General features: G+C 37.5%; 1 protein-coding gene across 2 annotated transcripts in view; it reads left to right on the top strand.

Annotated features, from left to right (window-relative positions):
• Positions 1-13,035, top strand: part of Usp24 (ubiquitin specific peptidase 24) — a 138,867-nt gene that overhangs the window by 25,371 nt on the left and 100,461 nt on the right. For both annotated transcript variants that reach the window (XM_057785576.1, XM_057785575.1), the window contains exons 2-5: positions 2,367-2,532; positions 3,954-4,021; positions 9,072-9,215; positions 9,736-9,858. In XM_057785576.1, the coding sequence (XP_057641559.1) occupies positions 2,367-2,532; positions 3,954-4,021; positions 9,072-9,215; positions 9,736-9,858 (501 nt within the window). The remainder of the gene's footprint in view (positions 1-2,366; positions 2,533-3,953; positions 4,022-9,071; positions 9,216-9,735; positions 9,859-13,035) is intronic.

The raw sequence follows: 13,035 nt of genomic DNA, 5'->3' as shown, positions 1-13,035 counted from the left end.
TTATTATTTGTAATTAGTGAATTATGGAGTGATTGAAACTAGGTTTTAAAAAACCTAGTAGGTTTTAGACAGTTGGGGTTCTGATTGCTTACAGGTTAACCTGGTGAAAATTAAAGGCATGTTAAGGGTTCTGTCTTTGTTTGCATGGGCTAATTCCCACTTAACAGTATTTATTGTGGCCGGCTTTGACTTAGGTGCTAGTCTCTGGAGATGAAACATGATCAAAAGTAAGTAATGAGTAAGGTCTGTGCTGTCATGGGGCTTGGTCTTGGTGGGAACTAACAATTCATAAATCAGCCTGGCATGTGGTGACATCTTCAATCCCAGCACTTGGGAGGCAGAGACAAGTGGATGGATGTCTGTGAGTTCAAGGACAGTCAGAACTGCCTAGTGAGACTCTGTCTCAAAACAAATCAAACAAAAGACCATAAATAAATGTCAGATTACACTCGTGAGTAGTGCTCCAAGGAAAGGCTTCAGAATGGCAAGAGGAAATTTTGGGTGAATTTTAGCCTCATTTAGAACTTTCAGAGAGTCTTCTGTAAAAGAATTAAGCAGTATGGGAGTCAAGTAGGCTTAAGAGGACAAAGATGAATTAGGAGATAGTAGCATAAAACAGCGTTGTGCACATTGGTTCTGCAGAAAATAGCCTTAGGCTTCTCCCCATGGAACAGTTTATCTCTGTCCTGTGACATCTGGGACTTCAGCTGAAAGACTAAAGACTGACGGTGACCAGAAATTGGAATCTGGAAGCTCCTTCCCTGGCTTTTGAGGCCTGGCTCTCTGGTGGGCCCAAATGAAGCTATAGGACAGGGCACATGTAGGTTACCTCTTCCTGGAATTTCTCAGTACATAGTATCTTGGGAACAAAAGAGTCCAGGGGATTATTCCCTTTTCCTGACTTAGGCTTGAACATGAAGCCAGGAATACAAAGCCTCACTCAACTTCAAGGCCAAGGGAAATAACTGTCAACTTTTAATCAAGAAAATAACACATTGGTGAGACCAGAAGTGTTAACTGTATTATGCCTCTCAAGAAGCTGGTAGGTTCTAGAGAAACTAGAGTACAGAAAGCTGGAGAGGGAGAGAGGAGATTGGTCATTCACAAGGCCTTGTAGAACATTTCAGAACTGATTTTAAGGATGTTAAATATTTTGGGGTTAACATTAGATTTTTGCTTTTTTAAGATCAGTGTGGCTCTTGAGGATGGGATTAGAAAACAAAGTGTTAAGTATGGTTTCCTGGATTCTGATTTGCTGCCAGACAGATGTGCCATTTACCAGGATGGAAAACCAGAGAAGTGGACTGGAATTAAGGAGAAACACATCAATTTGGTTTAGGACACATATTGGATTGTAATAGATGCCTGCAGGTCAGAAGAGTGATCGATCTGTGCTGGGGATAGAAATTTATGAAGCATCTGGGGATGGGGAGAAAATGCAGCTGTTAGAGAGTACTTGCTGCCCTTGCAAAAGACCAGGCTTCAGTTCCTGCCACCCGCATTGGGAGTACCATGAGTTACAACTTGTAACTTCAGGGGAATCCAGTGTCCTCTTCTGTCTTCCTTGGGCACGCACATGGACATGCATATAATCAACACATACACACACGTTTAAAACTGTATAAACCAAAAGAAGTTTATGAGTTATCTGTGGGTCGTAATTGAGATTTGGATAGCAGATAAATCACCCAGATTGGCATAAAAGAGGGCCCAACACTGAGACTTGAGGGACTCACATAGTTGGTGGCTAAGAAGGGGAGGATGTACAGAAGGAGGGGCCCAATAGGAGGAACCAGACCTATAGATGGGCATGGGTAAGGGAAGAAAATCTATTTTTTTTTTTTAAAGAGGAGGATTAGGCAGAAGATCTACTATTCCTAAGAAGTATTGGGTAAAGATTGAAACATGGTCATTTGTTTAAAGCTGTGTAAATGTAAAGTTCAGTCATGACCATAAGAGCAGTCATTTTGGGGAGTAAGGACTCTGAGATTCCAGTTGTGGCATTAGTAGTAATTTTTGTCAGGCAGGGAGATGAAAATAGATTAGATGCTTCCCTCCAGCTTATCCTCGACATTAGAAAAGTTAAGCAGCGTGGCTGACAATGATGGTAGTTTTAATATTTTATAATGAGAAAATGGGAATTTACTTTTGAAGAGAATGATAACCGTTGAGAGGGAGAGGCGATATCAGAATGATAAGTTGAGAATTTCTGCTGCTTGGTGAAGTTGTCGTTTTGAGAAAGATGAGTCCACACTATTGGTATGCATAATTACCATGGACCAAGTGTCTGTTCCATGTTAAATTTTGAGTATTTGGAGAGGTCACTAACTGGAGTATTTGTTTTTATACTCATCCCTTTTTTTCAGAAGAATGATGAAAATGGAAATTGCTCAGGGGAAGGAATTGAATTCCCTACAACAAATTTGTATGAATTGGAAAGCCGCGTTTTGACTGACCATTGGTCTATCCCATACAAGCGAGAAGAATCACTAGGCAAATGTCTGTTGGCATCTACATACTTAGCAAGACTTGGTAAGATTTCACTTTCGTACCTCAGATGTTGTTATTTTGAAACACAAAAATTTCATCTTTGTGTTTGCCGTTGTCTGTGTGATTTTGGTGAGACCATTTATTTTCTCAGTCTCTGTCATTCCCTGTGGGGTAAGAGCTTTAACTAAGTCAGCTGTTTGTTTTCAATTCTAGTAGAGTATAAGATTATATGTAATACAATTGAAGAGCTTTGTGGAGGCTAAAATTAACTTCTCCCTAGAAGCTTGGAGCACTTTCAATTTGGGCTCAATCAGGGCTTTTTTTTTTTTTTTTTTTAAATAGGAAGAATTCTGATAGTGTACTTCATTAGCATATGTGAAGCCAGGTCCCTGAGAAAGGGAAGGAAGGGGCAAAGGAGATGGGAAGAATGCATAGTTTACTAAACATGATTAAATGTAAGATGCATCAAAGGAAATATTTTGACTAGTCTTGGATTTAATCTCAACAGACATCTATGGTCCATTTAGTATTGATTTCCCAACACTGTTAGGATGCTGGCCGGAGTTCTGAAAAATAGAACTGCTTATCAGTATTCCCAGTGATAAAATTCATTACTAAGTTTAAGAGAGAAAAGCATTTTGGACCCAAGGGAGATAGTTGCCTCAGTGGGTAAACGCCCTCCAAATCTAACAACCCGAGTTCAAATCCCGAGACCCAGATGGTTGAAGGAGAAAACCTATTCCTCTGAGTTTTCCCCCCAACCTCCATATACATGCATCACTCCACCCCCACAGAAAATAAATGTAAACAGAAATTTATTTATTTTTATTTATTTATTTATTTATTTTGGATTTTCGAGACAGAGTTTCTCCGTAGCTTTTGGTTCCTGTCCTGGAACTAGCTCTTGTAGACCAGGCTGGCCTCAAACTCACAGAGATACGCCTGCCTCTGCCTCCCGAGGACTGGGATTAAAGGCGTGCGCCACCACTGCCCGGCGTAAACAGAAATTTAAAAAGCAATGCATTCTTCTTATGAATAACTTTTACAGTAGGCTCTTCCAATCACTTAGCACTCATTACTTGCTGTATGTGTTTTATTTACATAGAGTTCATTTACATGCTTTAGAAAAGAGTAACTTGGGCATTTGTTTCAAATATCTGTGCTTTTATAAATAGCTGTTTAGGCAATTAATGACTAGAAAGTAACTGCTGCTGTGTTATCATGTCACAAGTTATTGTGCCGTGGAGACATAAGACCGTCCATTTCAGTTCTAATTAGTGTCTGAGTGCTGTGGTTATTTCTCAGCCTGCTACTTTAGCAAATGTCTGCATCTGCTTTTAATAATTGCTTAAGAAACATGATTTTGTGATAAAGATCTTTGATTGAATTTGAATAAACATACAGTGTCTACAAAAAGCACTTTAAATCTACACAAATCATATCCTCTTATTTATCTAACCAAGGTCTTTCAGAGTCTGATGAGAACTGCAAAAGATTTATGGAGCGGTGTATGCCTGAGGCATTTAAGAAGGTAAGGAAATGTGCTGATTTGATTGCTAGTAGAAGCAAAGGTGGCTGAACTTTTGGTTTTAGTTTTAGATGTTTATACATAAAATCAGTTCATGAATATTCTTTAACTGAGGAATTCTCTAATATGAAATAAGCTTTGAATTTGAAAGTTACCAGTAATTTACTTATATTTGTTTATATTTACCTTTGGTTAATTCTTCCTAATATTTAATGGTTAAAGAATAGATTAATTAATTTAATTATAATAGGATATTGTAAAATAAAGGTTGTGGCATTTAGAATATTTAGTATTCATTACACAAATAGGAGCTACTTCATTTTTTTAATTCTTATTTTTTTGAGATTATAATATAATTATATCATTTCCCTTCTTTTTTCCTCCCTCCAAATCTCCCTTATACTTTATCCAAACCCTCTCATTTCTTTCAAATTCATGGCCTCTTTTTAAAATTATTATATACATATGTGTATGTGTGTAGATGGATGGATGGACGGGTGGACGGACTTGCTCAGTCTATATGTTTTCAGGGCTGACCATTTGGTACTAGGTAACCAATTAATGTGCTGTTCCCTGATGAAGACTTATTTCTCCTGCTCTTAGCATTCTGTAGTTGTCTGTAGTCTTTGTGCAGGGTTGCAGCCTTGTGAGTTTCCACCTTCTTCATGTTTGCTTGTCTGTTGTCGCCAGCCTTGTTCAGCTCCAGTTTATGCAGCCACGTGGTGAGACTCTATGGTGTAACTTCTGACATTTCTAGGAGACACAGTCTTACAGCTATCTCCCTGTTCACTGACTCTTAGAATCTTTCTGACCCCTCTAATTATGGAGGTGGAGGAAAGAGATACAGAAGAAAGAGGGAAGAGAGTAAGGATGTCTGAAAAGTATACTCTCAACCTACCCAAAAAAAAAAAAAAAACTGTAATAGACAGGAATTGGTATATAAATATGCACATATAGTTTAAATGATAATTTGTCATGTGAGTTGACAGTGCTCCCCTCAAAAGCCCTAGACAATCTAACAGAAATCCCAACACCAGACATAAGAAACCCAGGGTTGTTCAAAACATCATAGGCTATTCTGTTACCCTTGGTAGCATCCTACACAGATGGAGCTAAGTCCTTATTGTAGAAAACAGTATGTACTTCAGATACAGGGCTCAAAGGCCCCCTGAATGCCTCTTCCCTAAAGACTAGCTCTTATTCTAGTGGAAGGCTCCATGCAAGCTTCCTAAGGAGGGAAGCAATCAGCTATGATACTTATAACCCACAACAATGACCAGCATGGCATTATAACCCTAAGGGTTGTAGTAGTTGTTCATGCATTTTGATGGTAACCAACAATACTCTAATACTCAAGAGGGATATCATGCCCGGTCCTGGAAACCTAGCCAGATATCCAGAGCTAGTGATATCATGGTTCTTAGAGGAGAACCTACAACTACCGCTTTACTAAGCCAGCATAATCCCTAACTACATTCTACATATTTGTTCTTAGACCTACAGATGAGTGCAGACTTCACCCCTTCTCTTTGCAGCAGATGGAGACCGTTACAGAAAACCAATCAAAATGCGGTTATAGAGCCCCGCACACACCTAAGGCTCAGGCATCATTATGCTTATTGTTTTATTAAGATAGAAATGTATTTTAAACTACTGAAAGTTTGTTCTTCCTGAAAAAAAAAATGACACGAATGAGAACATCTCTTGTCAAAACGAGGGTGATAGGTTTGTTCCTCATTCTGTCACATCTCTCAGACAGCAGTTTTCTTCAAAGTGCAAATAGGAGACGACAGGCTAGCATTTCTAAAAAGCAGTCTGACTCAGCCTTATTTCTCAGTTCAGGACCTGAGTCTTATTCCTCACAAGAGAAAGGACTGTGCTGTAGATATTGCTGCTTCCCTAGCAGAAAAACAAGTGCTCGTGCCCTTAGCTAAATAGATGAATGAGTGTCCCAGTGCCTTGTACTTAGCATTCTGCATTCATTTTTGTCTAATAAGCAAATTAAGTCACTAGATCTACAGATGGATGAAGTTTGTATTTATCTTAAAACTCAATGACACAAATGATCTATTTGTAAAACAGTTATTCCCATCTGCACTTTGGTATAAACATTCCTTGATTCAAGGCTTAAATAATAACAGTATTAATTTAAGAAACAAAAATGGTTTAATCATTGAAAGAAAGGAATAAATCTCTTTTAAGATATCATTTGGGTGGAGATTATTTAAATTAAGGTCTGTCTTTAGATGAATTTGTTCACCATTTTATAATTTTGAATAGAACATGCTCTTAATATAACTTTAAAAGTAGCAGACTTCCTTAGCATACATTGACTTGTGTCATAGTATGATCTTATGTTTACAGAGAAAGAAATGCATGTTTATTTAGTCATGGGAAATATCTTAATAGTTTAAAAAACAACCTTTAGGAGCCAGAGTTTGCTCAGCTGCTTAAATGCTCTTGCTGCTCTTGCAGAGGACCAGAGTTTGGTTCCTAGCACCCATGTCAGGCAAATATTTGTAACTCTAGCTCCAGGGGACATGACACCCTCTTCTGGCCTCCACAGGTACCCACACACACCTGCAGATATACACACAGGCACACACATGCACATAAATAAAACTTTCAACAAATCTTTAAGAAAGAAAGCAGACTTTTGGTCAAGGAGCTCCAGATCCAGGAAGTTCTGAGCGAGTTTCATATTCAGTGTGTAATAATCTTAACTCAAAATAGAGCTGCTTGGGAGAGCTGATGTATTATGCCCTTAGCTGATAATGGCACTTTAATGAACAGTCAAATCTGGTTGGTTGTTTTTGTCTGAAATCATGAGCACAGATATGCTGAATTGTGTGATTCTATTGTATGAATTTCCAAAAGTTAAATTTTCTCATGGTTTAGAACTGCAGAGAAGACTCTCCTTCCTAACATTAGGAGTGCTTTCTTTGATTAAGTCAGAAGAGTAGTAGAGTTGTGTGTGCCTCCAGAAAACTTGGCAAGATTTAATCCACTTGGTGCTGCTTCCTCTAGTACTTCCTAGTGTGAGGCTTTCCTGCCTCTAGTGTTTCTAGATGATAGGGTGCTGATAGCCTGCCTGGAGAAGGGACCGGAAAGGGGCTTTGTTGTCTTCTGTAGTCTTGGCCTATCACCTTCCAGCCAACTTCTTCTGCCAGAGGAAATGCAGTTGAGGTTGGCTACAGGGTGCTGCTTGTCTCTCTTTCAGACGGTAGAAGAACTTCATGTTAGAATGGAAAGATGACAATAGAGTGGTATATTTTAATGTTGAAATCATATTTTAATGTGTAATTTTTAGGTATAGGAACACTATATATCCAATCTTGGGGAAAAAAAAGATAATGCCTCACCAGTTTATATAGATGTAGTCTTTGGATTTTTGCTCATTTGAACCAACAGTGAAGGTGGTTGGTGTTTTGAAAATGTAGAACTGAAGTCCCTCTCTGTAACTACTGAAATCTGGGTTTGTCCAGGCTGCTTTTTTTTTTTCTTTCAGGTTTCAGTGTGACCAAGTTAGTTTTTATTGCACAGTATTTTCCTTCTAAAGGAAAGTCTTCCAGAAACATGGAACTAGGGAGAGCTTGGTGGCACACACCTGTAACTCCAGCGTTTGGGAAGCTAAGTTGGAGGATTTGAAGTTGGAGGCTATCATGACCTGATACATCCAGTTTCAAAAATCAAACACCAGATCCCCAAAACATCAACAATGAAAAAAGAAAGCACTAGTTAACTAAACAAACAAATACCTATGGAGCCATTCTAGACATTTAAGGGCAGCCCTTGGTTTTTTCCATTCCCTGATCTGGCAGTTAGTCTTGAACTAGACATCCTGAGGACTGAAGAATTGAAGGGTCCAGTTTCTCTTATTTTTAATGAATCTAAGAAATGGTCTGATTATATGATAGACCATTAAAACATATTTGATATTGATTATATGATAGACCAAATAAAACATATTTGATATTTATGCCTAAAAACAGTAGATTGCAATATCTTATTATTTTGAGCTGTTTTAGATTTCCTTAGCCATTTAAAAAGTTAACTATTACTTTTGCACATGCCAAAAAAGGAAATAAAGGTCCAGCAAATTAACTATTTATAAATTTGTTCATGTTGAGGGTTATTGTTTAGCCAACCAATGGGAAGATACAGTCCCATTTCTGAGATGTGAAAAAATGTGAATTAAATATATGTCTGAATCCTTGAAATATCATCCATATCTTAGATTCCAGTTCCATTGATAAATATTGACCACTTATCGACATTTTATAATACTACCTACATTTATTTATTTTATTTATTTATTTATTTTGGTTTTTCGAGACAGGGTTTCTCTGTGGCTTTGGAGCCTGTCCTGGAACTAGCTCTTGTAGACCAGGCTGGTCTCGAACTCACAGAGATCCGCCTGCCTCTGGCACTACCTACATTTATAAAGTGCTTCCATGTTTGTTAAATCTTATGATCTTTGTAACATTTGAATGAGCTGAGCAGAAACATCACTCATTCGAGATGTTTTTATTATTTGTAATATAATAATAGAAACAGTGTCTCTGAGAATTTGAAACTTTGTTGAAGATCACAGCAGTTAGGAACCAGTAGTTTCCACAATAGATGTCAAACTTCTGCTTGATTGTGTTACTTAGTCTAACAAAGAACAGAAGAGCAAATTAAAAATTGTCTTTTTAATCCTGGGCATGAGAGAGCACGTCTTTAGTCCCAGCACTCAAGAGACAGAGGCAGATAGATCTCTTTGACCTTGAGGCCAGCCTGGTCTACATAGTGAGTTCTAGGACAGCCAGGACTACATAGAGACACCATGAAAAAAAATGCTTTTGAACAAGCTGTTTTGATATAAAGAATTTAAAGTTCAAAACAAAACTTTGTAATGACTTTGAGATACTAAGGAAACTGGATCTTGATTACTGGTCTTAAAGCTATCTGCATTCAAAAGGGTATTTTGGTCACTTGAAATTTACTTGATAAACTGTGTTTCTTGTCTATTGTCCATGTGAAACTCTAGATTCCCCCTTTCTTTTTGTAGCTTCTAACATCAAGTGCTGTTCACAAGTGGGGTACTGAAATTCATGAAGGAATCTACAACATGTTGATGCTACTGATAGAATTGGTTGCAGAGAGAATAAAGCAGGATCCAATTCCCATTGGTCTCCTAGGCGTGCTTACAATGGTATAGTATCTTGAAAATGAAGTGCTAATCTCTTTGTTTTGATTTAACTGATGATAATTTGCTATTCTTCCACTTGTAATTAATAACAAATGATATTTTATTATGAACAATATGAATTTAGCCACCAGAGTCCTTGCCTTTTAGCTTAAAAGCAGAGCAGGCATCGTGTTCGGAAGAAATGCTTCTCTAGTTTTAACGAACTTTCAGAAGCTTTCCCTGATGACCCCAATTAGTCCCATTTTAAATATATTTACAGAGGGTTGTGCGTTTTCTTAAGCTTTCTCCTCAACTTCATGGTCTCCCCTTCTGTCATCTGACTGTACCTGAGGCAGCTCTTGCCACTCAGGGATGCTGGTGTTGCCTGAAGTCAGAGCTCTCACCCTGCTAGCGCCATGCCAGTCCTTCACTCCTGAACTACCCAGAGCCTGAGTTTTGCCAGTGTTATATTTTTATCTTCTTTTCTAATGCTAATATGTTGCTATAAAAGTAGGTAATGTTTTCCTGTTCTCTTTGAATCTAGGCTTTCAATCCTGATAATGAATACCACTTTAAAAACAGAATGAAAGTGTCTCAGAGGAATTGGGCAGAGGTGTTTGGAGAGGGAAACATGTTTGCTATTTCACCTGTATCTACGTTCCAAAAGGTAAATTCAGTTTCTTTTCACCCTTTTAATCATAAATATATTGAAATTTTTTCTGTGCTATAAAACTGACAATTTGCATAGAAGAGTTAAATTCATCTGGAAATACAGATAATATTTTTATGTGATTTATAGAACTGAGAATTCTTAAAAATGACTTATGTTTTCATATAGCTGTTAAGTAATGTTATGAAGAATTTTTTTTATCTGAAATTATATTTGGTGAAAGAGATTGCTTCAGTGCCTTACATACTGGATTATCAGAACTACAGTTTAATTGATATCCCACTTTTCTAGAGGTATTTCAGAGTAAAGCGTCCGAAATTACTTGAAATAACTAATTCTACCTGAAAAAAAACCAAACAACTTGTCATCAGTGTTATCTAGAATTTTCTTGCAAACACCACAAGCATTAAAACTTTTGTTTTTATAGTTCCAGATCCATTGTCTTTTTGATATAAAAAGGTCTGCAGTGTGACAGTAACGTTATACCAACAAGAAGTGCATAATCTAAATAGTCCTCTAATTCAAAAAGTTGAAAGAAGTCCATTTTAGTTGTTAGGAAAGGTATCTTTTACCAAAAAAAAAAAAAGGGGGGGGGGGGAAGGTGTCTTTCCTTAAAAAAAAATAATTAATTTTTTTAAAGAAGGAAACAATCTATCTTTTTCATTATATATACCAATCTAAGTTCCCACTCCCTGCCCTCCTCCGATCCCTTCCACAAACCCTCCCACCCCATCCCCTTCCAATCCTCAGAGAGGGTAAGGCACATTGCTTTGGGGAAAGTCCAAGGCCCTCCCTACTATATCTATGCTGAGCAAGGTATCCGTCCAAAGAGAATAGGTTCCCAAAAAGCCAGTACATGCTGGAAAGGTGTCTATTATCCTAATAGAATAGAAGTTTGATTTGAGCTATACTTTTTCTCTTCTCCCTTCCTTTCCTTCCCTCTCCCTTTCTACTCTCTCCTGTGACTCCCACACTCCCAATTTACTCAGGATATCTTGTCTCTGTCTTCTTCCTCTGTAGATCCATGTATGTCTCTCTTAGGGTCGTTTTGTCTAGGTTCTGTGGGATTGTAAATTGTAGGTTGGTTTTTTTTTTGCTTTATGTCTAAAAGACACTTATGAGCGAGTACATATTATGTTTGTCTTTCTGGGTCTGGGTTATCTCATGCAATATGGTTTTTTTCTAGATCCATCCATTTGCCTGCAAATTTCAAGATATCATTATTTTTTCCGCTGAGTAGTACTTACTCCATTGTGTAAATGTACCACATCTTACTTATCCATTCTTCAGTTGAGGGGCATCTAGGTTGTTTCCAGGTTCTGGCTACTACAAATAATGCTGCTATGAACATAGTTGAGCACATGTCCTTGTGGCGCAATTGAGCATCCTTTGGGTATATACCCAGAAGTGGTATTGCTGGGTCTTGTGATAAATTGTTTCCTAATTTTCTGAGAAATTGCTGTACTGATTTCCAAAGTGGTTGTACAAGTTTACCCTCCCACCAGCAATGCAGGAGTGTTTCCTTTACACTACATCCTCTTCAGCATAAGCTGTCATCAGTGTTTTTGATCTTGGCCATTCTTACAGGTATAAGATGGAATCTCAGAGTTGATTTGATTTACATTTCTCTGATGACTAAGAATGTTGAGCATTTCCTTAAGTATCTTTCAACCATTTGAGATTTGTCTGTTGCGAGTTCTCTGTTTAGGTCTACACCACATTTTTTTGTTGGATTATTTATTCTTTTGATGCCAAGTTTCTTGAGTTCTTTGTATATTTTGGAGATCAGATCTCTGTCTGATATGGGGTTGGTGAAGATCTTTTCCCATCCTGTAGGCTGTCGTTTTGTCTTGTTGACCGTGTCCTTTGCTTCTCAGTTTCAGGAGGTCCCATTTATTAATTGTTGCTCTCAGTGTTTGTGCTGCTGGGGTTATATTTAGAAAGTGGTCTTCTGTGCCAGTGAATCAAGTGTATTTCCTATTTTCTCTTCTATGAGATTTAGTGTGGTTGGTTTTATGTTGAGGTCTTTGATTCATTTGGACTTGAGTTTTATGCATGATGATAGATAAGGATCTATTTTCATTCTTCTACATGTTGATATCCAGTTATGCCAGCACCACTTGTTAAATATGCTTTCTTTTTTCCATTTTATAATTTTAGCTTCTTTGTCAAAAATCAAATTGATAGCTGGGTCTTCGATTCAATTCTATTGATCCTCCTGTCTTTTTTTTAAATGCCAATATCAGGCTGTTTTCATAACTGTAACTCTATAGTAGAGTTTGAAGTCAGGATGCCTCCAGAAGTTTCTTGATTGTATAGGATTGTTTTGGCTATCCTGGGTTTTTGTTTTTTCCATATGATGTTGTATATTGTTCTTTCGAGGTCTGTAAAGAATTTTACTGGGATTTTGAGGGGCATTGCATTGAATCTGTAGATTGCTTTTGGTAAGATTGCCATTTTTCCTATGTTAATTCTACCTACCCAAGAGCATGGGAGATCTTTCTATTTTCTGGTGTCTTCTTCAATTTCTTTCTTCAAAGATTTAAAGTTCCTGTAATGCAGGCCTTCCACTTGTTTGGTTAGAGTTACTCCAAGATACTTTATGTTATTTGTGGCTATTGTGAAGGGTGATGTTTCTCTGATTTCTTTCTCAGCCCATTTATCATCTGTGTAAAAGAGGGCTACTAATTTTTTTTTTTGAGTTAATCTTGTATCCTGCTAAATTACTAAAGGTGTTTATGAGTTGTAGCAGCTTCCTGATAGAGTTTGAGTCAGTTACATATACTATCACATCATCAGCAAATAGTGAGAGTTTGACTTCTTTTCTGATTTGTATTCTCTTGATCTCCTTTTGTTGTCTCACTGCTCTAGCTAGGATTTCAAGTACTATATTGAATAGATATGGAGAGAGTGGACAACCTTGTCTTGTTCTTGATTTCAGTGGGTCCACTTCGAGTTTCTCTCCATTTAGTTAGATGTTGGCTGTTGGCTTGCTGTATATTGCCTTTATTATATTTAGGTATGTCCTTTGTATCCCCGCTCTCTTCAAGACTTGTATCATGAAGGGATGTTGTATCTTTGTTGAAGGCTTTTTCAGCATCTAATGAGATGATCATGTGCTTTTATTTTTCAGTTTGTTTATATGGTGGATTACATTAATAGATTACCATACCT

The sequence above is a fragment of the Chionomys nivalis genome, chromosome 11 (assembly GCF_950005125.1).
Source record: "Chionomys nivalis chromosome 11, mChiNiv1.1, whole genome shotgun sequence".
Taxonomy (NCBI): Eukaryota; Metazoa; Chordata; class Mammalia; order Rodentia; family Cricetidae; genus Chionomys; species Chionomys nivalis.
Note: the sequence above shows the minus strand (reverse complement) of the source record. Positions and strands in the feature narration are given on the sequence as shown.